General features: G+C 39.2%; 1 protein-coding gene across 10 annotated transcripts in view; it reads right to left on the bottom strand.

Moving 5' to 3' along the window:
- Positions 1–27172, bottom strand: part of lama2 (laminin, alpha 2) — a 225864-nt gene that overhangs the window by 70102 nt on the left and 128590 nt on the right. For 6 of the 10 annotated variants that reach the window (XM_008284577.1, XM_008284594.1, XM_008284585.1 and 3 more), the window contains exons 22-32: positions 21799–21905; positions 20726–20998; positions 19892–20072; positions 15637–15773; positions 11711–11842; positions 10726–10830; positions 8706–8849; positions 3405–3581; positions 2705–2890; positions 2334–2452; positions 1772–1889 (exon numbers count right to left, since the gene is read on the bottom strand). In XM_008284577.1, coding sequence (XP_008282799.1) covers positions 1772–1889; positions 2334–2452; positions 2705–2890; positions 3405–3581; positions 8706–8849; positions 10726–10830; positions 11711–11842; positions 15637–15773; positions 19892–20072; positions 20726–20998; positions 21799–21905 — 1679 coding nt within the window. The remainder of the gene's footprint in view (positions 1–1771; positions 1890–2333; positions 2453–2704; positions 2891–3404; positions 3582–8705; positions 8850–10725; positions 10831–11710; positions 11843–15636; positions 15774–19891; positions 20073–20725; positions 20999–21798; positions 21906–27172) is intronic. The other 4 variants (XM_008284622.1, XM_008284648.1, XM_008284630.1 and 1 more) reach the window with 1 other exon arrangement.

Below are 27172 nucleotides of genomic sequence, written 5' to 3'. Positions count from 1 at the left end.
TTTTCTGTAGTAATCTTCCGACACAGTGCATTGCATTTCTTTAAAATGTCTTAGATATTTGATTTATTCTAAAGTGGTACGCGATATGCCGCTTTATTCAAACAAATTAAGGCCCTTTCAGACATAAGATAAATAACATTTTTGGCTTCGTCAATCTGTTGAAGTCCCTGCATTCTGTCATTGAGACAATCACTTTCTTTTTAATGTTCCTCACAGCTTCATTCATACCAACACAGAGAGCTGTTTTTGTCATACGTGTGAGATTAGACAGTATGACAAGTAACATAATACACAATAATACAATATTATATATATATTCTCCATTAAAAGTAGTTTATGAAACTGTCCAAATAACTAATAGTCTAATTTGTTTAGGATTTCCTAAACAATACTGTCCATTGGTAATGAAAGTCTTACTCCAGTAACCTGTTGCTATATTTTGGTAGTTATTTCAGTTGCTAACTCTACATGTAGTTATGAAAAGCATCCATGGACACAACAACGTCCCTAATGTAATCCTGCTGCCAGAACATAAAACGGAAAAGTCTTTGTAAAACATGATGTGAGAGAAAAAAATCTTTGAGTTTAGTTGGTAGATCAGATTTTTACCAACAGTAAAATTAAAAAAAAAATAAAATCTTGACAGCTATGATGGAGCTCAGGACTCCACCTGAGGACAACTGCAACGTAACAACTGATTTAACTGTACTTTATAAACAGTGACAGCTCAGTTGTCTGAGGTGATGAAAAGCACAGCATGTGACTTGCTGTTATATCCTAATTGATCCTGTCTCTATGCGATGGATAATTCATAATTAAAAGTAATTAGTAAAGCAGCTGCTCTTCTATTCTATTTGCCTGAATGTGTACAAGTCTCTCGCTAAGGTCTGATGCTGCAGGTATTTAATCAACTCAGAAGAAAGACTCCCACAAAGGGTTGGAAGAAGCAAATTAAACTTTAGATTCCATTTATTAAGGGTAAGTGTCATTCATCTGACCTATTACAGACTTTGTCTTTATCCAGCAAAACTTTTCACTTTTCAATAGATATACAATTGTGGGACATGAGAAAAGTGTTTTGTGATTTGACACACAAGTATTGGTGTTTGTCATGTTTTTGATGCTGAAAAGAAAAAAAGGACTTGTGGTGTGTTGAAAGTAAAACTAAAAAGTTACTGGGTAAGTAACCTAGTAAGATCGCCATTGAAGCTGTTATGCAAAAGTTTATGCAAAAGTTCATTGTGTTCATTCAGACATGAAGCCGATATGATTTAATGCCATCAGATTGACAGAAAGGCGTGCATGTCTGAAGCAGATGTATTTTTACATTGTTTTTGGCTGGCTATATTGTGACTGAGACTGATACATATTTATCAAAAACTAAATTAAGAAACAAAAGAATGTTATAAGGCTCCACCCCCAAACTGAACCTCATGAATCACATGAACATACCACCAAGAATGTTATACATTTATGTTGTAGACGAATATATTGATATCTACATCTATCGTCATTTTAAAAAATCAATACAACCCTTGACCTTAAAAACAGATGAGCTGAGTTCGACTCTTAATCTGTCTCTACTGTATGCGACAGTCTCAAAATGTCACATTTGAACTTTAAATTTCAACCTACAGTGAACTGCATATGCTGTGAATATAATTGATGTCAACAGATCACAAGCATTGGAGTTCACATAAAATACATTTCAGAAAAAATGTGCCTTTTGTGGATTTACATCTTGTGTGCATGCATTTAGGTGTGTACGTACCTCACAGGAAAGTCCAGAGTATCCAGCTGGACAGTCACACTTTTCTATCTGATGGGCTTTCTCACTTTCTTTGGTTGGTCTGCCTTCCTCTGCCACTGTCAGACTGATCTCTGAAATACTGGGAGAGAGAAGTCAAAAGTCCATTAACACAGCAATACAATGAACTGCACAACTATCTGTCTTTGTGTTTGCTCTGGTTTGCTCAAGCATTTAGAAAATCTGAAATTAAGGTGCTTGCCTTGCAATATTCGTAAGAAGCTATACATGCAATTTAATGTATCAAGATGTATGATATGGGATATAAAGAGACAACTGTGAGGATTATTTACAGCAGGTTATAATGTTTCTGCAGCTGCTGCTGAGGAAAAGGTCATACGCTAGTAAAGACAGTTTTTACTATTACACCTGGAGGTACAAATGAAAAGCAAGAATTTTCTCACATTTTTCTTTCTTTCTTTTTTTTTTTTTCAGGGATCACATTTCATTTTAAATAATGGGCCACACAATGTGGAGGTGCATGGAACTGTGTGTGTGTGTGTGTGTGTGTGTGTGTGCGCTTTACCGGCTGTGTCTCATCAAGTTGCCGTGTGATGCCTTAATTAGGATGTAGTCCACATAGAACAAAATGTCCATGAAGTCCTCTCGAGTCATAGACCGGCCATCTGCATGCTTCCACTCATGCTGCACACAAGTACACACACATACACCAAAACTCAATGACAAATCAATATTAGCACTGCAGTCTATTTGTGTAATAAACTCTGTGGGCAATGACTGACTGAGGTTGCTGAGAATAAGGGCAATACATAACCTGAAGTCTTTTTTATTGTAGTTGGATGTAATAGAAGATGTAATTTATAAAACTCTGCCTTCAGAATACATCTGCTATCAATACTATTGTCATTCCACTTTCTTTATAAGGTCAAGCAGTACCTCTGTCATGTCAATCTCATGGCGGGTGAGCTGACCAATCTGGAGTCCCGGTATGTGGCGTGTCATCACCATGTTGCGGTTTGGACCCCCCTTAACAATGACCTGAGGCTCGTAGGAAGAAGGACCAGTTTCATCTCTAGCCTCGTAGTACACTGCATACTTCAACTGGCCACCATATGCTGTTATCTAGGGACAGACAGAAAGAATTCACTGAGGACAATCCCCAAGACAACAGACGATTAACACATTTTCTGTTTTTATGTAGACATACAACACTTGATTTCAGATTGAATTCATTTATTATCAATATCCGGTATGTTGAGTGTCAGAAACTGAAAGGTAACCCGTGACACAACACACTCCTACCAATGGTCACACACTCATCAGGTGCAACAGGCCAAGAAGTGTGGCGGTGCACCAGCAAAGACAGAAAAAGATGGAAATAAACAGGGGAGCATTCAAGTGTATGTCCAGCCTCAAAGATGTACATTTTGAAGAGCAACATTCAATGCAACATAACTTTTGTTTCTTGACAACTGCACAAGTTTCCTTTACAAAATCCAGGAGACAACTATTAAAACCGCATAGCCTTTTCATCGTAGTTAAAAGGGCAGAGGTAGGAATGTCGTAAAGCATGTAAACATGAAGTGTGAAAAACAACAAAAACAATTTTTTTTAAAAACACAGTGAGGTTTCCTACCATCGAGCCTCTGAACTGCTCTGGCAGTTTCCAGTAGTACGGCTCAGGGAGAGTTGAAGTGATGAGCTCCGCGTGAGCCAGGATTTCAGGGTGCTGGAAGCTAATGCCTCTCCTGGTCTCCACAGCGCTGGACTTATCCACCAGGGGGAGCACCGTCTGCTCCGGCTTCAGTGTTAACTAGGATACACAAAGACGACAATCTTATTGTAGCGCTGTATTGACCGTTTAATACGTAATATCTCCAGACATTGAGATTCCCTGTCCATTCTGTATAGCATGCTGCTGAATGACTGCTGCTAACTGAAACTGAACTGTATGAACTACGCAACAGAACGGATTTAAATGGTGTTGTGCAAGTACAGTAGTTAATTTAGATGGTGTTAAATGATCAGGGGGAAAAAAAAAAAAGGATCACTGCAGGAGACAGTCTTGATTCATCAGCAGTATGTCACCATAATGCACTTGACAGAAACTGAACCTCATGAATCACATGACCATACTGTGCATAAGTGAGCATAAAGTAATAAGAAAATGACCAACATAAGAAAACTTACATACGATAGCCCAGCCCTGTAAATTTGATATGTACAAGTCCTGGAGTTGCATGTGGTGGTGTGTGGGTCTTTCTTTTCATTTTCTGTCACATAACATCTTCTTTTCCTCACCACCTAATGATGCTGACTCAAACAATGCTCCACCCTCACCATCTTTTGACTCTTCCAGACAGCCGTTTCAAATGGATTTTGTCTGAGAACCCCGTCTTGTAACAGAAAATGTCAGTGTCTTTGATTTGTTTCCTTTCTTTCCTGTCTTGTTTCATCTCAGGACACAGAGCATTGTGGAATACCCTAACTAATGAAGACAGATCTTTGCGACACTCAAAACTGGCCAAATGGTGGCACCTTTCATCTAAACCTTTGATTGGAACATAACTTGAAGCATTCTTGTCGACAAATACTGTCAACAGGCATGTTTTTCACGCCTCTTTTCTGAGAATCACTCAAAAAGGTTGAATGGGTAAATTCTAGCCCTTTGTTTATCGGAATAATTATCTTATCTGAATCTATTAATGACGTTTTTGTTGCCACATTCACATTATATCTTGTAGAACCAAACGCGTTTACTCCCAAAGCTTGATTAAAGTGACACCTGAAACAAAAAACCTTGAATTTTTTGACACTAGTTTCAGAACAGGAAAAGTGTCTTTCCTTCAATGATTTTTTGGTGATGAGAATATTGTCCATTTTCTAGAAAGGCACCCTCTTTCTAAAATAAGACCTGTACTTTAGGGCTGCAAGGTGGCGCAGTTGGTAGCACTGTTGCCTTGCAGCAAGATGGTTGCCGGTTTGCGTCCTGGTGGGGGCACTGGGATCTTTCTGCGTGGAGTTTGCATGTTCTCCCCGTGCAGTGTGGGTTCTCTCCGGGTTCTCCGGCTTCCTCCCACACAGTCCAAAAACATGTTGAGGTTAATTGGTGATTCTAAATTGTCTGTAGGTGTGAGCGTGCTTGGTTGTCTGTCTCTAAGTGTGGCCCTGTGATAGACTGGTGACCTGTCCAGGGTGTCCTTCGCCCTAAGTCAGCTGGGATAGGCTCCAGCCCTCCCGCGACCCTAGTGAGGATTAAGCGGTGTATAGATAATGGATGGATGGACCTGTACTTTATAACTATTTTACCACTAAGAACGACACTATTTTTTTCTCAAGGTAATCAGGTAGTGATTTTTCTTTGTTAATATTGGTAGTTTTTGTTGCTTTCCTCTGTTAGAGTGATGATCTTTAATAGTTATTTAGATTAACTAATACAGTCAGTAAATATCTTTCCTTTCTGGATATAACTTGAAACTGAAGGTGTCAGTCTTTCTCTTGCTCTCTGATATGTGAATAATATTTGAGTTATTACTCACAGTCTGGAGAAAAACTAGCCCTTTCTTTCTCATTTTCTCTGTCTCCTATTTCGTGTGTTGGTATTTCAATATCACTTGAATAATATCAGGGTTTATTATTGACTGCGGGTTGTGGTTGAGTGGACCGATTTAAAAATAGTTTCATCTGCTCAAGCCTGGATCCGTCTCTCTGTTGCTGTAATCCAGCTGTGTTCATATGTGGATATTGTGTGAATAATATCTGTGGAATTATGGATGGTCGCTTTTTACTTCAGTGGACAGAATTTAGAAATCAATTACGATACTACAGCTTGGACACACCGGGCTGTATAGAAGAAAGGTAGTCACACATGGAATGGGAAACTGCTCATTTCTGTTTTAGGTATTACTAAAAAATGAATTATATTTCAAACATTTTCATTGAACTACAGATTTCTCACTTGCGATTTCCTCGACACAACGGTGAAATCAAATAAGTAACACCAACCAAGTAGCAAATAAAGCTTTAGCATATGATAATATCAAAACATGAGCTGTTGGAGAAAACAACACTGTTCAGTACCAAACGTCAAACTGACAAAATTAGCAACTAGCTGGTGAACACAGAGGAGCATGTCTAACATAAGATAGCAAATCCTTATTTTGTCATTGAGGGTTTTATTTATGTATGTATCAAGTCATTCTTGGTGTTCTGTACTGTCATTTAGACATTGTGGAAACATTGTCAGAAAAAGTGCTGGTTTTATCTATCTGTTAAAGTGGTAATATTTAGAAATGTTGTCTGACATGTAATTGTTTGTCATGGCAAACATGACAGGACAAAACACATTGTCTTTCACCTCGTGTGTCAGAGGGAGCAGTAACAAGCCCTATGTACAGCATAAAGACACATGTTTAATCATGTTGGGATTCAATCGACCATTTTATTCATTTTCAGCTACCGACAGCTACCGACTTACAACTAGTATTATTCACTTATCACATTAGTCATTTGTCCAGGCCTTTGGTCCTCTGCTGAGGTGAGATCTACGGCTGTGGTATATGATCGGTGTTGTTTTGTGTTTTTTGTTTGTCCGTCTGTTTGTCGGATTTCATGAAACTCGGTGAAGAGGTGAAGCATGGGCACGGGAAGCACATATTAAATTTTTGGTTCAGATCCACTTTCAATAAAATAGTGAGATGTGGTATTGGCCTTGGCGGAGGAGGCGCGATGTCCATTTTTACAAAGACAACAAAGAGTACAGATAAAGGTTACAGACTTTACTGTATTGAAAGATCTTCAAGCAACATTTAACATCTAGTAAATATTTGTCCAATTACACACAGGGTTCTCTCATCAGAGGGAAATTACTAAAAAAAACCACAATAAACTAAGCAGTGTGTTTGTGGGGAAATGTGTGTGTGTGTGTGTGTGTGTGTGTGTGTGTGTGTGTGCGCGCCTGCATGTGCATGTGTCCCCCTCGTCTAACGTCAATGTAATCCCATGTAGTGTGTGTCAAGAGTGTGTATGTGAATGTGTTTGTACTGTGTTTGCATAGCGTATGTGTACAGTGTCCAGATATGGGGATTGTGTGTGTGTGTGTGTGTGTGTGTGTGTGTGTAGGTGTGTGTGTGTGTCCCACTCCACTCAGTGTAATCTCACGATTCAGTGGTTCAGAAAAAATCTCCCTCTTTCCAATAAAGTCTCCATTTTTTTCTGTCTTTCTCTCTGTCCGTCTCTCCTTCCCTCTCTCTCTCTCTCTCTCTCTCTCTCTCTCTCTCTCTGTCAACAACAAATGAAGTGACTGCTTGTTGTTCAAATGAAGCCTCTCGCCACCCTCCATCCTAAAAGTCTATGGTTACCATGGAAACGGCACTTTATTGCTGATGGCAACCATTTCCACAATGAAGGGCCTTTATTAAAACCACCCGCCTCAACAACTGATATTCAACTTGCCGACTGTCTGTCCAATGATGTCTGCTGCTCCTACATATCTGTTTTTGGCTTCACCTCGGTCTGTGGAATCTTTAAACTTTAGTTTGTCTTTTCCAAAATCAAACATGAACCATTTCTCAGGTGTTATAGTACATGACAGAAATAGACTGCAGGCTTTCACACCATTCAATCACAGCTCTGCTATCTTTGCTGTAGACCTTTAGTAACCTGCGATCTTGTGGGAAAGGTTACAGCTTTGACCAATTAGCAAAGTGGATCTTTGTTTTAGCCATGCTAGCAATGCAGCTCTTTGGATGGATCTGTAGGTCTGTTTTTGGATGGAATGCTGTACCAGCTATAAAAGGCAATGCTAGGTCTTAAAGGTTGACATTCATGGGCCTTTGGTGATCCCCTGGCTTTTGTGGTACTACTCCCAGGGGACCTATGCTTGTGGTTAAGATTGAAATGTTTCAAGAACTATTAAATATATTACTTATAAATTAGTTATTCATATACATTGTACCTACTTGTGTCATGTACAAGTTTAGGTGGAAGCCAAATTAGGATGGTAAGCAAGGTAACATTATACCTAAGCATACAGTAAGCATAAGCATGTCAGCATAGTTGCTGTAAACCTTTGAGCAGACTAATATTAGCCAGCAAGAGCTGCTAGAATGAATCTAAGTCTTGTTTTCTCATTGGGAATGTAATAGTGTTGTGAAAACCACAGAATGAATATTATTTCTTGCTACAACACATGGCAAACAGGCATCTTTGGTATTCAACAGGGGAAAGAATTGAAGTGTTACCAGATCTACTAGCATGAAACACTAATCAGCCACAGTATTAACATCACTGGAAGGTGAAGTGAATAACACTGATTATCCACCGGATGCGTCAGAACAAACCAGATCTCCGGAGGTTACAACCCACAACCTGCAAGATCTATAGGATCTCCTGCCAGACACCACAGGACAACCCTGAGGTCCTGTCTCCATGCTCTGAGGGGTCAGAGGACCTACACCACATTAGGCAGGTGGTCTTAATCAATGTATATTGAAACAAACCTCTGACCATCTCTAGATAACAATTAATGAAGAACAAAAAGCCGACTGTACAATACTGGCATAACATAGTTGTAGTGAGCCAGCTGTCACATATGTTGTCTCAGCAAGGAAACAGGCCTCAACAGTGTGGGAACCAAGTAGAGTTCACAGAAACCTACCAGTCAGATCATCTCTTACAACAAATTACAGACAAGGCATTCAAGGAAGAACACAGGTCCAGGAAGTGCTATTAAACATCCCAGGTGATCTCAGCAGTGTTTTGCAGACAGAACAGTATTACATAGTTATGGATTAACTGATTTAACGGGGATTTTGATTTGTGAAATGTAAATACTTCTTTCCAGCCTATACAGACTGGAAAGAATGTTTTTTGTGGAGTCTGTTAAATAATTAAAGAGTGACAGACAAGAAGTAAAACAATAAAGCTGTGTACTCACCCACATCCTGATAAGTCCTGGTGCCTCTGTGCAGGAGTGTGTCAGGCCGTAACAGTAACACTTGCTGCAGCCCAGTGGATTTTGTACGGCTAACCCAAACATGTCTGGCTTACAGCGATCACAGTTGTCTCCCTCCACATTTACCTAAAATGAGATACATACAGGCAAATACAGGAAGTTAAGATAAGTTGTTTACATTAACACATTTCTTTAGAAATACCTCAAATTCCACTTTTCACTTGAGGCCAGAGGGCAGGCTATAGTAACAATGGTCCTTAAGCCAAGGCCATTTAAGTGTTTGAAATATAATAATCATAATGTCGTCAGCACCAGCTTCAGTCACTTCAACTTGGAGTGCATCACATGGAGGATCTTTCAAAGTACTGACAACGAATACAACAGAATGCATTCGATGCCTTAGTTCTATTGGGATTGCAGCAAGAATCCTATTAGACTGAATGTTTACATTTTGCATAGAGCTGACTGGTCTGAAACGGAATTTTGGACAGAGCTGTGTATGAAGTCATCTCTTTGTAAAGAATAAGCCTACAGAACTGTCAACACAACATCCTATCCGATCAGTGGTGGGCCGTCAGGGCCAGCAAGGCGTCCTCTGTCAGAATCACTGATTAACATTTTAGCAGGTTTCCATTCATCTTTATTACATTATTCCCAATAGTCTATTCTCTTCATTTCATTGTGTGTCTCTGGGCAGCAGTGTGTGTTTACATGAGAGGTTTTTATCCACAGTCCAGCCATCATGTGTTGCCAGGGTCAAAGAAATCTGCCCTATGGCCTTCAGAATCAGAAGTTAAAAAATAAATAAATAAAATAAAGAATCAAAAGTGCAGGCGCCTGTAGCTTAAAATGCATCGCAATGAAAATGTTGCTTTTTAACCAATCAGATTTAGAGTTGGAGGTCCCAGGGCCAGCTAGCAGGCCTATGATAACGTCAGCACTTTCATGCCCTCTGATTGGATGGAGAAAGAGGTTGTGATTCCTGTCTGTAGCTACCCGCACAAGCTAAAACGTTATCATAAAAGTATTAATAGCAGGGTTTTTTTTCTTTTTTAAGTTAAGCGAGCGGACATTCTCGGCCTTAAAGCAAATTAAAGGCAATATTGTATCTCGTCACTTCCATCCCAACGAAATGCCTTGAATTGAATTGAACTGAACTGAGATAGAGAGAGGGAGACAGAGATAAAGAAAGAAATCAGGTGGTGAGAGGGAGGGACATCAGGATATGGAACATTCCTAGTTAGAAAACTGACTAACTCCAGTGTGGTGTGTGTCCTGGCATTTAGGTTTGGAATCCAACTCTGTGTTCATCACCAGCTTATCATAGCTGGTACTGTTTTCACCTTGTGTGTGTGTGTGCGTGTGTATCATGTTTTTCATATTCTGATTTATTTGTACTCTGTGTTTCTGTGTGTAAAGCACTTTTTAACTATGTGCAAAATGTGCGATATAATAATGCTTTACTTACTATAATATTTCCATTTATAAAAAAGTAGTAATCATTTTCCAGATTATTTGGTTAAAAAAGTGACAAAATGACAGTTAACTTAGACGGTAAAAAAGAAACGACTGTGAATGTATGCATATGAATGTGTGCATCTTTATCCGTGTGTGTGTATGTGCTTTTTGTGTGTCACTATATGGAGGCTGTCAGCCAGAGATGCTTATCATACTCACTGTGACATTTACCAAAATAATTACACACAAACACACATATATTATAAAACACAAACAAGGGCAGCCTCTTGATACAGACAGAAAAGACAAAGAAAGCATGTGAAGTACGTTTTAAATCTGCACTGACATTTAAAATCATCTCTGGTAAGATTCAGAACAATAAATACCACATTCCTCTCTCACTTTCCTAACACAATTATTAGACTTAAAGTGGACTTTCTTAAAGTACTGTAGCCAGGCAGAAAATAAATAGAGCAAAAAAAAAAAAAAAATCTCCACAGATGGGAAGGGGAGCATTACAAGCAGAAGTGTGTGTATACTGTACCTTGCAGCTACATTTTCCTGTTCGGTCTGCACAACCACACACTCCTCTCTCCAGGTCGCAGGTCTGGCTGTCTGATCCTGAGATGTTGCACTCGCACTGGGTGCACTGTGGGAAATGTAGATGCAGACAATGCCAAGTTTCTGTTATCAACAACATAACAGGCTGAGAGAGGAGTTAGTAGAGTGTGTCCTAGCTTTATGCTTCACCAAACCATTAAACTTCACTCCAAAATGAAAATGCTGCCATTATCTTTTTTACTTCCATGTCAGTTGTGAAGTTTAGAGGAACACAAAAAACAAAGTTGTCAAGTTTTTTTCCCCCCCTTTGACCTAAGATATTAAGTTCTAACAGTGTGAAAAATTAGATTTTTTCTGAGCACTGACCTCATAGAAGGATCACTGAAACAATCTAATTGTCTACTGTACCCCAAAAATGGCAGTACAGTAAAATTCAGTGAAATAACAAACATGGTGGTGACTGTTTTGTTAAAAGTAGTTTTGTATAACTAATGTCCATTGGAATCAAGAATAAAAAATTATTGTGTTTTTCCACCCTCATGTACTGAGTTACACCTGTACCCGGTAGCTGCCAGTGTGTTTTCTATACATCATGTTGTTCATCTTTTTACTTCCAATAAGATACATCTGATAAAGAAAAATAAGCTGATGGCTTCCTGAAAACTTTGGCTCTGTTACAAAGATGGCTTCAGATCTAAAGGAAGCCTCTCGTGTAATGACATTGTTAGGGATCAATCAGGCAGCGAACACATTCTTTGATTGAGGCCTTCTATGCTCATAACAAATGTGCAAAAACATTGTCATGTGATGAAAATCTCTCTCCTTTGTCAAAAGAGCAACAAAAACTCAAACAATAACGACTGAGTCCCATCAGAGATTCTCTCTAGTGTCTCCCATCCTGTGTCAATAAAAATAAAAGCCACTTTACGATAACGGCAACATCAGTCGTGTTAATTTGGATCATTTACCTGAGGAAAGTCTCTGTATCCGATCTGACATTCGTTGCATTTCTCTCCTCTGAAGGAGTCACGACAGAAGCAGCAGCCTGTGTTCACGTTGCACTGCTGGGTCACTGAGCCAATCACACTGCAGCCACACTCCTACACACACACACACACACACACACAAAAACATGAACACTGATATTACAGCTGTTGTAAAAACTCAGACATTACAATGACACATGGTTTTTTGTGTACAATCCACTCATTTGTTGTAATAGAGTGCAACCAAAAGTCAACCTACAGAGTTTCTCGGATGAGTTTTATTTAATTCCAGTAAAAAAAAAAAAAAAGATTAGACTGCATGTATAAAGTCATACTGCATATTTGTAACTGAGTTTTAAATCAGGTGTGTCCATAACTTAAACATGGTGGACAGGAGGTTGTATGCATGCATGAGAGGAGGGAGTGAAACGGCCTCTGCACCCCAAAACCTACTTTGAGGTTTAAAAAGATGTGATAGCTTAAAAAAAATAAAAATAAAAAAATAAAGCCAAAATTACAGCATGTATCAGTCAGAAAATCAGATTTTTAACTTCCTGGCAGTCCTTGACTAGCCACGTATGACACCCAGTTCTATCGGGAAAGTTAAACAAATCATTCCATTTTCCACTGCACTAGATTTTTGAAAAAAAGCTAAAATTCTCTGCTCCAGCGTGCAACCAAGAGGCCATCAGTATCTAAGCTGTGACCAATAGTCACATGACAACAACTTAGGGACGACTCAGCTGAAGTGCAGGCTGTGTTAAAAAAATATAAAAACTGTGTAGCAAGTAGTAAAATATCTATATTATGCAGAGCAACTGTTTTATTCCAGCATCACCTGTCAGCACTTGGAAAAATGGACATATTGATTCTGTGTTTTTGAATTCATATAGATTAAGTAATCAAAGAAACTCAACTCATGCTTGTATTTTTTTCATGATTTATGGTATTATAACTGTGTCATACAGCACAAAAGACACTTGTGAATGCTCTCTCTCCTTCTAGCCACGGTTGTGATGTTTCCACAGATGTGCATTGACTTTATACTGCAGTGAAAAATGAGCTGACAGTGAAGAACAATGCGACAGGAGAAAAAAAACCCATCAAGAATCAGCTTGAGGTTCAAAGGACATTAAAACACCACCTGTTAATGAAGTGCTGCGATAGCATTGAGTTCGAACTGAAAACAATTAGTGAACATCATTGTGTGCTATTACAATGGACAAATGTCTCAATCAAAAATGAAAACACAATAAAAACAGATGTGTATTATGTGTGCTCTGCGGCAAAAGATGCAAAAATATAACCATAATCATGAGCTTAGCAGCTCAGTTGAAATGAGAACAGTTGTGGTTGAATCACAGTGAGAGATTCAGTGCTGAATTAAAAGTGTTGACGCAGGTCATTTTTAAACTCTTGACACAAGTCTTACAACATAACAGTGAATGAACTGGTTTTCAGTCATATTTTATGTGTTGATGTTGTAGCTGTTATAGCTTGTCATCAGATATTATTGTGCTTTGCTTCTACTAATCTTTAATTAATTAAGCGCTGCACACTTAAGACCTTGCTGTGTAAAACGATTTTGCTCATTTCCAGCTTACTATTTGCTTGTTGTACTTTCTTTGTACTTTCTTATACTCTGCTTTGCTGTGTTTCACTTTGGCACTTTTTTCCTGTCTCATCCCTCTTTGATCGTCTGATGCACTCTTCTGGATTAATCTGTTAGTAAACTTAATGGAGACTTACACTACTTCAGTGATCAAGGCTATGAATGCTAATAGTCTATTTTAATAGGCAACTGTTGTGCTTGCCATGTTGCCCTTTGATGAGACAGTTTTAACGCAGAACAATTTCTTTTCAATCATTTTCCACAGTGCCGTGGTGAAACAGAAGCAGAGGAAATGGAAAGGATGGAATCACAGATGGAAATTTGATAAGTTGAAGGACTAGAGAAAGACAGTAAAGAAGCACAGTGATACTTAGGGAACAGAATACAGAGAGCAGAAGGCATGGAGAGCTGACTGGAGGGAGGGATGTAAGAAAGTGAGAACAGATGAAAAAGAATTAAAAAGACAAGAAGTATGGCAAGAAAGAAGAAGAAGCAGAGGGGGAAATATTTAGGCAAAATTAGAATGAGACCTACAGTATGGAACAGAAGTGAGTACACCCCTGTGCAATATCACTCTTTATTGCATTATTTCTATGTTGAACAGCAGGGTATTTGTTTTAATGTAAAAGTTATTAAAATAGTTTAGACTTAATATATTAAAAATGCAGGCTCACTGTAGTCGTTCATTACTGAGATTGAAACCTTTTATTTTTTCCTGCATATGTCTACTTTTATTTTTAATTACCGGCTCAATCGACCTCAGCATGGAGGATAGCAGTGTTGTACACAGTTCTTCTTTTGTTCTTCAGAGATGATTTTTTTCAGCTGGTCTTTGATGGAGGGGTTGTGTAGTTCTATCTTTTCCTTAAAATACACCAAAGGTGGATTAAACTCGGACAGCATACTTGGACAGGCCATAGCTATCACTTTTTTCTACTTTAGAAACGTGTGTGATTGTGGCAGTGTGCTTTAAATTGTTATTATGCTGGAATATTCCCATTCTGCCAAGCTTCTGCAGACTGTCAGCCAGTATTCTGGCATATCCAAAGACATCCATGGTGTCATCTATCAATGCCATCTCCCCAACAGCTTTTGCACTTATGCAGCCTCGTATCATCACATTCCCATGGCCGTGCTTCAGTGTTGGGACTATGCATTCACTGTGGTAGTCCTGATCAGGCAAAACAAATGTATCTTGGTGTCATCTGACCAAAGCTTGTGATCTCAATATTCATCAGGCTTCTTTTCAAGTTCTTGAGTAAAGTTTAATTTTGCAGTTTTTTGATGAGTAAGCAAATGTTTCTTTCCTGGATGCCATCTATAGAGGCTGAGTAGTAACAGAAACTCTGATTTCTATGGATAACCCTGTGTGCGCTCTGAAGCCCTTGCCCATCTGTTTGTCAGAGCTAGATGTGGAAGCTGGGCACTGTCTGTGACGTCCTTTTAGGAAGACGACCACTGCAGCTCTGATTAGTGGTACTATGTGTCGTTGGATACCTCCTGATTACTGCTGCAGCTGTGTGTTCAGCAGATTTCTAGTTGGTCACTGACATCCCTGTATCCTTTCCTATCTTTGTGAAGCGTCACAATTAAACTTTTCAGTTCCTCTGGCAGTTGTTGATTGATCATGTCAGGATGCAGACATTCAGAATGACACAGTCCATAGGTCCAAAACCGAGATTGTTTTTTTTTTCATTAACATTTTCATGCAGTTAAGATGCATGACGTATGAAATTTAGTTTCAGTGATCACAGGTTTTCCAACTTGTAAGTCAGAGATCACATGTGTATTTGTTGTTTTTTGTTGTTTCCACTTTGGAGCCTGTACGTATTCATTGAGAGGTGATACGCTGTTGAATCATTTGACGTTTAGGAGCTATTTCACAGAGGTGTACTCCCCACTGCTGTACACTGTATGATGTGTGTGAAGAACAAAAGGGTAATACCATACATGTTTTTATTTTATCATATTCACTGCTACTTTGAACTTTACAGGGCTATGTTGAACACAAAATATGACTTATATGGCAGGTTATTGTGCAGAAAAGTATACAAGTCACAAAAATAGACTACAATGATTAATAGTATTATTATTTAGTTATTTACTCAGGAAGATAATTTCACAGTAAAACAACTATCCAGGTGGCAAGTTGATCAGTCGTTAATCTCTCATTATATTTGCAATTTTTTTAAAATCACCTCTCCTTGTCCAGTGTTTGCTAACACACTCCCCATGCTACCCAAGTAGGTTGCACAAATACTAGTGACTGTTCTTTGGAAATACATTCTCAGCGTACCTTGCATCCAGTTACGATATCATGGCCCCAGTGGTTGGGAGCACAGCGGTCACACCTCTCACCAATGGTGTTTGGAGGACAGATACACTGTCCGGTGTTGGCATCACAGTTGTTCCCCACATGACTGCACTGACAGGCTGCAAGAGAGGGAGGGAGTTAAAGGGGATTTAAATCAAAGAATGTACAACTGAGAAGCATTTTAAACGGTTTTTGATTAAATGTTGAAAAGGACTGCCTGGTTATCACCTGTAAACAGTGTTTTAGTTCTTTTCAGTAGCTTACATCTTCTCGACAATGACACAGTTTGTCACAACATGACATGTGGACAGTAAATTCCATACTGAAGCAGACACAGTGTGTCTGGGACTGAGAACAGCGACCTTGTGACCTAACCACATGTTGATTTTACTTAAACCCAGGCTCAAACAATCTGGAAACACGGTGCTTCTTGCTAGACTGAATTTGTGAAACAAAAACCTTTTTAGATTCATCTAAACATAATTTAAATCCTCCAAAAAGGAGGAAAGTGTAACATAGAGAGAGCCTTCCTGCAGGAAGATGTTTCAATAAAGTAGGTTCAGTTTGAGGAATGTTAAAGCGTAATTATTTGACTTCCTGTATGAAGATTTATAGTAAGAGACCAAATCCGCCACAGTCCTCAATCTCCAAATGAACTTACACAATCATCCGTGTACATGTTGAGTGGAAATGTTTCAGGTCATGCAATATGAACTCAGCTTTACAGAAGGTCGTTATTTTGTTAAAATTTAAATTGGATTAATCATAAAATGATTCAGTTTGGTAATGACTTATGTTGTATGTGCTGGTAACGGGAACGTTCAGTCATTTGATTTTCAGAAACCACACACGCTGTGAATCATGTTTGTATTCCAGAGTCAGTTCCTGGAACATGAAACACGAGCAGCATATTCCTGCACCCTGACCGCTGCACTGTGGTGGCCATCCTAAGATGGATCAAAGGAAATAATTCCCACTCCAATCTTGTATTTCTGCTCTATGATTGAGTTTTCTGGCAAACTTTTTGCTGTTGTTCTTGGCTGTTGAAAGTGTTTGGCTTCAATAATATATTGCATAAGAGGCATTGTGGGAAAAAGTTATTAATAGCTGTTCCTGGGGTGTGTGGATGCTAAATCCTCATTTTGAGTAGCACAAAGTTTGAAACACTTTGCCTGGCTTGCCATGTTTTTAGGGCATAAGATTTAATAATTTGAACATATTCCATTATTTAAAAAAAAAAAAAAAGAAGACTCCTGTGTGGAACACACATTTAAAAATCAAGTGAATGTGTTCTAAGGCAGCACAGCTCATCTTACCACAACAGTGAAAGTACTGACAATTAGATTTTTTCAGTTTAATACATGGTAATGAAGATTTAAGAGACTATTCATTCGTATTTGGGCCCCACAGTACTACCATTTGAATAAAAAATATCAAACAAAACCTACATAGTCCAGCACATTCCACTTTTGCAAAAACTGTTCTACTTTTTTGGTTGCACACATTTTACACTACATTTGCAAGAATAATTCCACCTCCACACATCCAATCCAATTCCAGCATGTCACAAGATTAAATCACTACTTTACAATTTAGGCCAACCTTGACCTTTAATTTGAGGTGTAAAAACAGACCTGTGCTTGGTCTTAAATCCCAAATGATTTAACCTTGAATCACTGCTACAAGAAGACGATGGGCTTTCAGTGTACCCTCAAAATTCTACATATAGTTCTTATTATGGGTTGGATGTATAGACACTACTGTTCTAAGATAATGTTAATAAATAGAACTCTAAAACTAAATGAACAATGCCCTACTGTACATTCAGTCTGTGCCATAAGTATTTGGCCAGTGACACAAGTTTCATAACTATGTCTCTTTTGGGTTTGAAATGAAGCAAACGAGATGTGACTGAAGTGCAGACTTTCAGCTTTAAATCAAAATGTTTAACAAAAATACTGCATTAACAGTTTAGGAATTCAGCCTTTTTTTTTTTTTTTTTTTTTTTTTACAATCCTTCCATTTTTACATGCTCAAATGTAATTCGACATATTAACAAACTAAATATAAGGATTGTTTTTAATACTTGTTTAAAAATCCTGTGCAGTCAATAACTGGCTGAAGTCCGGAACACACAGATAATAATGCTGAGATTTCCTCCTTTGAGATGCTTTGCCAGATCTTTACTGTAGTCGCCCTCAGTCGCTCCTGTTTGTGAGTCCTTCTGCCTTCAGTTTTGCTTTCAGTGAGTGAACAACAACACAGATGGGCTATGGTCAGATGACAGACAGGCCTTTTAACTACACTCTCTTTCTTTGCGTTAAGGGTTTCTTTCCCAGTATGTTTCGGATCATTCTTCGTCTGTACTGTGGGAGTTAGAGTGTGCCATCCTGTAAGTTTGCAGAATTTGACTCAATCTGAACAATACTGTATATCCCCCTGCTTCACAATCCATCCTTCTACATCTATCAGCAGCCACATCATCAATGAACACCAGCCACCCGGTTCCAATGGCAGTCATACATGTGCTTGCCCCAACACTTCGCCATGTTTGACAGATGTTGTGGTCTGCTTTAGATCATGAGTCCTTTTCATTCCTTCCTGAGTGTTACCAGTGGTTTGTATCTTGAGGTACACCTTATGTATTTACATTCATGAAGGTGTCAGTTCATTGTGGACTTTGACAAAGACACACTTGAATGTGTTTGATTTCACTAAACCTTGGGAATGTTTTTTTCTTCACAGAGGAAAGAACTCTGCAATCATCCACGAGTCTTCTGTGGTCTTCCAGGCCCTTTCGTATTCCTGAGCTCACCAGTGCATTTCTTCTTTTAAGGAATACATCAAATTGCTGTTTGGGACATTTCTATAGTTTCTGCTCTCTCTCTGATAGGCCTGTTTAGTTTTGGACAGCCTAACGATGGCGTCCTTCATATGCATGGACACGTCTTTGGACAGCTTATTGAGACTTCCCATGACCAGCTATCAATTTCTAACACTTGGCATCAACTCCAGACCTTTTTTTCTCCTGAATTAGTCATGAAATACAGATGAAAGAGGCCACACCTGGACATGAAACTGTTCATTGCTCAAATGTCCAATTACTACCTAAACAGTTATTGTAACGGTTTTGTTAAACCTCTTGAATTGAAGCAGACAGTTTGCACTTCAGTCACATCTTGACTACCACCACCAATGTGCTGGGGTACAGACGCAAAATTACTAAAATTGTGTCACTGCCCAGACACTTATGAATCCAACAGTAATTTGCACAAATGCAAACAGACAAACACACAAGCAAACACATTGTGTCCTACATCTTCTGTCCTTTGTCTTTCTATCAAAGATTTATTGATAAGACTTGTGCTAAAATAGATTTACCAATACATTTGAAAAAACTGGATTTGATTCTGTTAAACAATCTATTTTAATAACTTGAAATACAGTATTTATTAGCTGTTTTACTTATTTACCAGCCAAGATCCATAAAAAATCATTTAACTTCATTATTTAGTGCTCATGTCATTCTAATTCTATGTGTTCAATCTTCAAAGACATTCATATCAGTCTGCAGCTAGTTTCTCTTGGCAACTTTTCATCTTTACCCTGTCGTGCAGATACTAGGTCTAATTTTAAAATGTGATTCTCATTGCTTCCTTCCTTCCCCCCTCCTTTCTTCCATGCATTCCTTTCATTGTGTATCTACATGTACAGATATGTGTTGTATTTGATGTAGCTGCAGCTTTTGCCTGGGGGGATTGCTCACCTATCTACAATACATGACAAAATCTCAATGATCGAGGTATTTATACTTTTTGCAAGTTCATGTGAAAGTGAAACAAAGGAAATGCACACAGTACGCAGCAGAACAGAAGAGGCCAGTGGCTAGCATTCAGAACTTTTAAACTACAGCTTGCATAGTTTGCTTTTGCAGCGTGTTTGAAATGTCCTGCTTATGGGCACAAAAATAATTTACTTCACAACAATTATAAAACTAGCACAATGATTTGAAGGGATGCACATGTATTTTGAAATGACGAGCAAGTTCTACAAATCCAATTTCTCTATGTCAGACAATTTGTGTAAACTTTAAATTAAAAAAGAAGAACAGAGCAGCAGTTTAATAAGAACAGCATCTTGAGAGTGCTGACACTACTTTCAGCGCAAATACGAACGGGACCAATCTACATGGTTGGATTTTTGTCAGGCAGCTAAAGGCTGAAAGATCTCTGCTTACGTGTGCAGCCACCCTCCTGGAAATTGAAGAATCCTCGCGAGCAGCGGTCGCATTTGGGTCCAGTGACACCCGGCTGACAGCGACACTGACCAGTTTCATCACAGTCGAACGACTTGGAGCCAAACGAGTTGCAGTGACAAGGGACGCACACTCCACCTGTGGCAAGGCCGTGAGTCTGAGTCTGGAGAAACACCAGGGCAGAGGAGTCAATAAGTGAAAGTCAAAATACGCAAAGAAGGTGGGTTAGACAAGATGCACACACTCCAAAAAGTTGTCAGAAAATTAAAACAAAATCACGTACAATTTAGTATCTTCAATGCAGAATGTTTGTACCTAAAATCATGAACATCACAATTTGCCAGAAACTATTGACATTTACAACACCAATTTTCAGCAACAACAAACATCTTGAGTTACCTTCATGTGACATTTTTGGATGATGTCTCATCAGCACAAAGCTTTTTATGTGTTACAGGTCTCTAATTATGTACATGTTTCCCCACATGATGCACTCTGGACCTTGCATTACTGCTGACATTCAGCAAAACCTTCAAAATGGCTTTCAGAGAAAAACACAGGAGAGCTCCTATATGCAGCTCATGTGATACACACCACACTTTCCATGCAATGTTTCAAAAAGTGAGGCCTTGAAACCATGACCTCCACAAGAACAAGCATTGTGATGTTCACTACACAATTGAAATGTGTCTTAAACGTGTCTTGGACAGAGTCTGCGACACATTTCTGCATGTGCACATCTTTGCACACTAATGAAATAGAAACACAGCCATGCTACCTAAAACACACCACTGTCATCCACATGCAGTGTGTTACCCCCGTCTTAGGCCTGTACGCGCCCCTGGGACAACCCCCCGTGCGGGAACTGCCCCCCCATCTCTGCTGCACAGCTTCCATGGGGACGCGCTCCACAGGCCGCCGTGTTTCCCGCCTTTCATAACCCAGGCGCCGCAGGTCACAGCGTCGGCCCACAAAGCCGGGCCGACAGATGCAGCGGCCCTCAATATCACAGCGCCGAGAAATGGATCCGTAAGGGCTGCAGCGACAGGGCATACACTCCTGATGCTCAGCATCCCACCAGCAGTTAGGCTGGACCAATCACAATGCAGATCAACAAACTTCGGTTACAATAAGAAAATAACAAAAACAAACAAAAGTCATTTGTTATCGTTACATTTGTATTGTTGTTGGAATTACTTCAATAAAAGAGTCAAAAAATGCACAGCAGGAATTAAACAGGAAAACAGTGGCCTTTTTAAACCAACATTATAATTACACAAGACATCATTTTGTGTGAAGTATTGGTTTAACACTACAACCCAGTTGCCCTGCCAAAGCAATGCATGTGTGGCTGATCCTGTTATGGGGCTGAAATAATAACAGAGTTAGCAAGTTGATCGTTGCAGAACAACAATGAGTTACAAGTTGGACTGAACAATTCATGAAATATCATCAAAATCACAGGATGGAGAAGTGCAATATCTAAATTGCAGGAGATGAACTTTTTTGATTAGGTTAAACACACTATTTTAAATAAAGAGTCAAGGTGAAACATAGATGCCCCAACTTATGTAAAATTATGCAAAAAATTATTCTTGTCACTAAAATTGATAACAATATCCGATATCATTCAAAGTAACTGCTGTTGTTTGATGTGAAGTGATCAGAAAGACAAAATGAAATACAAATAAGAACATATCGTCACAGACATGATTGGGGTTCAAACATGGGTAAACTCACATATATCCAATGTTGCAGAACAAAACAAAGCATATGAAAATAATACAACAGAAGAATGGTAGAAGTAGAGCCACCTGTGGACAATAAATAATCCAAGAATCCATCGACACATATGAGCAAATATGACAGGCATCTGTCAGAAAACTTACCATGCACTCGTCACACTGTCGTCCAACCACATTTTCCCTGCACGCACACTGCCCAGTCTCCTTGTTACAGTCCTCGGACACAGAGCCATTAGTATGGCACTGGCAGGCTGCAAAAGAGGAGAGGTGAGGTTGAGAACCAGCATATTTTACAATAACACAAGCTGTGACTGTGTTTACTTTACACTGCAGTGGCTTGGATGAGAGCTCTGATTGTGCTAGAGGTCTTCTTTAGGATTAGCTGCCGATATCCGCTTTAATATCCTCCTCACTGTACTTTAGAGAAAATCTTCTATTACCTCAATAGATGATTTTGCCAGTCTGTGTTTTTTTGTTTTTTTACATAAAACAGCTTCTGAGCCCGATATTTAGATCATCCCACAATCACCAGCAATAAATAAAGCTCATCATCAATTACAGTTTGACTCAGCGCTGGCAACAATACATTTGCTGTAGGTCTGAAGAATTCACTGATAACATGCTGCTCTAACTATACTACACATAACATGACATTCTGGAAGCAGGAATAAGACTTAAATTTTCAAACAGTTACATCTGCTGCTATTTGGGCCCCCCAGAGTGCAAAAATGAAGAGCGCACAATGCAAAAGAGGAAACACAACTTGAGCCCGGGAGTGATTCAAGATGCAGCGCTCATGATGGATGGATAGGAAAAACACCAGAGCAAAGAAGGGAGATTCCTCCTACATTCAAGGCACACTACATGTTAAGCACACGCAACTGTTCCTTAGAGTTAAAACAAAGCACTGTGCCTTGATTATCCATGTATTCTAAAGAAAACCCTTTGTTTTCTTGATGCACTGAAAGCAAACTGTAAACTGAGTTAAACAGTTGCTCTGAGTAAATGCAGTTGTTATAAGGAAGTAGTGTTCAGCTGAAGCAGTCAGCCTCAACTTAAAAAGCTGAGAACAACACATGTAGGTATGCACAGAAACCATTTCATTTACAAATGCATGATCTTTGGAGAAGAAACAAGACTTTTTACATGTCTTTTAACTGTTATACATGTATGTTCTACAACTTGGGGTCCCTCGGAGTGCAAAGACAACAGGTGGACAGTGCATCCTCTGTAATGAAGAGCAATGAACAAAGCACTGCTTAGATCTAACTGAGTTAAAACAGTTAACAAAGCAGTCTTCTTTAAAGCTTTCCTTGAATTCAGGGCAGATTATCTCCTACTGTAATGGCAGTGAAACCATAAGAATAAGCTCAAAGAGTCAAAAAGAAATGACTTGTTGTGTAATCATGCTTATGTCACTGCATTGTTTCACCTGCTTTGTGCCTTGGACAATAATCAATCCAGTTGCTTCTACTAACATAAACATGTTTTGAGGGCCAACTGACTTCATATAAAGCAGTTCTCCACTTGCCAAAGACGGACTGCAGTTTCTGCCTTGAGGGTGAAGTGTTATTAATGTATGAAAAAGATTTGGCTATATTCATGAAGGTTATCTTTTAAAGATTATAGTCCTTAAGATAGTTGCAAAAGAGATCTTTCTATTCTAAGCCCACCAATAAACCATCGTAGTCTGGTTTTCAAATGTCTAAAGGACATTAGACGTGGCAAACATATGTTGCCTCAACATCAGAAACAACACTATAGCATAAATAATTGCCTGATAATGTTATAAACCAAAGAGACTTCTTTGGTTACAAATTTTTGGCTACTAGAACCATTAAAGACGTATCTTTGCTATTACAATTTGCAATTTGGTTTTGCACTTTGTGACAGCTGTTCCATAATAGCAGCTGCATACATATAGAAAAATACAGCTTAAACAAATCAGTCTCTGGCAGAAGATGACTTTTTGGCACGACACTGCCTCATTTCTCTGGCGCTGAACAGTGTCACATAGCACTCAGTTCATGGTCTTTGTCACATATATGTAGGTTTTTATGCTCTCCGAATGGATTAGTCACGGAAATGCCAAAAAGTATTCCCCCATAGTAGATCTAATTATGATACTTTGTATGACTTCAGCTTTATTTAAACTTTGGTGCTTAAATCCCCACTGAGGAAAAAAAAGACACACCCACACACGCCAGTCAACCCCTTAGATATACAATTAAAAGCTTGAACATCACAGCTTCCATCTGGTGGATGGGCTGTCAGAAGCACACATGCATACACACAAAGACACAAAAAAAATAATAAAAACGCATACACTTTCTCAAGAAATTAGTAGCACACTCGATATCACACATGTGGGTAGTCGTAGTCTGTTTTACCTCCTGCCATTCTCTCCTCTTAGAAGTAAAAGAGACAGAAGGACAGACCTGATTGTAGGATGGTAAAGTGAGAGAGAGAGAGAGAGAGCGGGGTACAACAGATGTCCACACACGAACACACGCTCTCACATACACAGAGAAACACTGAGACAGGCAGAAAGACACATAAGGCACATAACATACATTGATTTCTGCTTTACATACATATGCAGAAAGGCACGCATGCCACCCAAACATACACGCCTACTCAGCTACATACGTGCAGATGTACACATACACGCCTGATTAAACTTTTTTTTTTTTTTTTTTTAAAGAAAGAAAACATGCACATATACTGCTCTCTCCGTTTCACACATCTCCCTCTCACACAGTCTTTCACCCCCCTAGCTTCACCCTTTGGGGACCATCTGGACTCTGTTCTGTCACTCGCTACAATGCAAGCCTGGTTGTGGGATAAAATGTTACTTTATGTTTGTATTTTCAGTGCTGGCACTCGCAAGGAAGATATTTTTTTCAACTGGAAATGTTGAAAAAATACATTATATTCTGTTACACAGCAATCAGCAATCTGTCAGATCAACAAACTATAGGAGTAGTTATTGTTTAGTCACCACACAGAGTGCCATCTCTTCTTCCCATACAATTCAGCCATAGTTTCTTCAGTCCACAAAACATTTCCCCACCATTCTCCTATCTTTGTACAGTGTCAAGGAGCCCTTTGGCACTTTTAGAAGCAGCAGCCAAAGATCAAAATGGTTTATCCAGGGCCGATACAATCAAAGTGATTAATAATAATAATTCGTGTTTGGAACAGATACACCATGGCAGGAAAAACAATCTTTTCAAAAAATGTGGAATAATACAAACTCTAACACTATTCTTTGTTGAAATGTTTTTTTGCTTTTATGTTATACATCTGCTATCCTTCAAATTCCTTCCTTTTTATTAGCTAATACTGCTGAAATGCAAGGTTTTGGTGGTGTTTTCCTCTGAGCAGTTGATCTGGAAATAAATTCCTGGCCACTACAGCTGGTTTCCTTCAAGATAAATAAAGTTCTATCTTATCTTACCTTATATTAAGCAGTCTGATAGTGCTGTGAGTGGGAAATTACTTGAGACCACAGAGTAGGAGACAGACACACAGAGGCAGCTACATAAGAACCAAAGTAGCGCTTTTTTTTTTTTTTTGTATTTACTAATTATTTGTAATTAGAATCAGCTTAGAATCCCTAATATTGGTTATCAGAGAAGTGCTGAATATCCGATGTGATAATAGCCCAGGACAGATCAGCTGATCAGTAGCCTTCTCTGTGGTGTCACAGCAGAGACAACATGCTCTCTGCAATCATGCACAATGATTCGTATCGTAGAACAACGCTGTCTCACATTCCTATCCAACTAATCCGCATTCCCTTTTATATTTGAAAGAAACGTACTGAGAGGTAAGACTGTGATGCTGTAAGAATTGCTTTGAAAAAGTAGATATCAGGAGGAGGAAGCTACCTGGAGGAGAGCATACTGTGTGAGACTATTATTCCGAAGTTTCATTGTCATCAGGTGTTTACTTTTCATTATCATATGCTTTTTTTGTATGCCTTTTTTAGGCTAAGGCCAAAAGCTATTTGGCCAGGTAAAATGTATCATGCATTGGCTTAAAATGGACCCTTTCACAATGTTGACCACATGTAAGGGGGGTAGTGGAGGTTTAGTGGGTAAGGCCTCGGGCTACTGATAAAATAAGCCTTTGCTCATTGAGCATCTTGCATTACACTGTCTTTGCTATCTTTGGTGAGTGTCCACTTTTAAACACGGTAGCCATGGTTTCAAGATGTCAGCCTCAGCGTAGCCCCCATCTCTCTCTCTCTCTCTCTCTCTCTCCCTGTCTCTCTCTCTCCCTCCCTGTCTCTCTCTCTCTCTCCCTGTCTCTCTCATCATTCTGGTTGTATGTGTGGTATGTGAGTGATTATTGCAGGGATCGGCTCACCTGTGTACAATCACCTAGACCCATTAGAGCTCGGCTCATTCTTCCACTCTCTACCAGATCGTAGACACAGAAGCCAGTCCTGTAGAGGTGTCAGACCAACATGGCGGCTTGGCCACAAACTTTCTTTTTTTATTACGAAACAGAATTATGAAAAATATTTCTGAAAACAAGGTGAGAAATAAGCTATGCAGTTGCTAAACCTGTCCTCAGTTTAGTTTAACCACGGCTAGTTAAGAGGTTTTACCAAAGTTTCGCGAGGTGTCGGACCTCTGCTTGACAAGCCTTATTTGCATAAAGGTGAGGTCTAAGCTTGTTATACAAATGAGATGCATGCAGGTGCTGAGGCGCGTTGAAACCGATGGTACACAGGATCCGTCAGTTTCTTGCTTTGTATTCATTGTGTATGTGAAATGCCTCGTGTCGTGTTCTGGACATTTCTAGCAATGTTGTCTGCGAGCTCATTTGCATAAAGTGGACTTGAATTCAACTTTATGCAAATTTGGCACAGGGAGCGGAGATCTGATTCCTCACAAAACTAGTCGTTGTTGAACTACAATGAGGACAGATTCAGCAACTGCATAGTTTATTTCTCAATGCATTTTTTTTCAGATATACTTTTTGCTGAATGGTTTTCGTAATAAAACCCAAAGTTTGTGACTTGTTGGTTCGACACCTCGAAGGTAAAGCGGCTGTCATGTGACCACCTAGTGGCCTGCTAGTCCACAACTATCAAGCAGGCAATGTTCAGAAACAGCACATTTCTGTGCATGTAAAATGCCTCTGTGGACACAGTGATATGTGAAACACCTCACGTCACATTGCCCGCTAGCCGCCTGCACCTCATTTGGATGTTTAGATGCTTAATCTGCAAAACCAATGTCATGGTTGTACTTGGAATGTACTTGATTTCTAAAATAAAACTGCACTACTTGTATTGCATTTTATTGCTTCTGTTACCAACGCTCTACAGCAAAACACCTTACAAGTCATTTTAAAGGGTTATAAACTCAGGTGTGTGAGTTGTGTGTGAGCAGCCCTGCTCAAGCACTACTTTAAACACATGACTGCCCACTGGTCGGCTCAAGTGGTGGGATCCAGGGTTAAGCAGTTTGACTGAAGTCATCTGAAAGGAAAGTGTTAAGAG

This window comes from Stegastes partitus, unplaced genomic scaffold, assembly GCF_000690725.1.
Source record: "Stegastes partitus isolate 25-593 unplaced genomic scaffold, Stegastes_partitus-1.0.2 Scaffold9, whole genome shotgun sequence".
Lineage (NCBI taxonomy): Eukaryota > Metazoa > Chordata > Actinopteri > Pomacentridae > Stegastes > Stegastes partitus.
The sequence above is the reverse complement of the archived record's forward strand: the minus strand, read 5'-3'. Positions and strand labels throughout refer to the sequence as shown.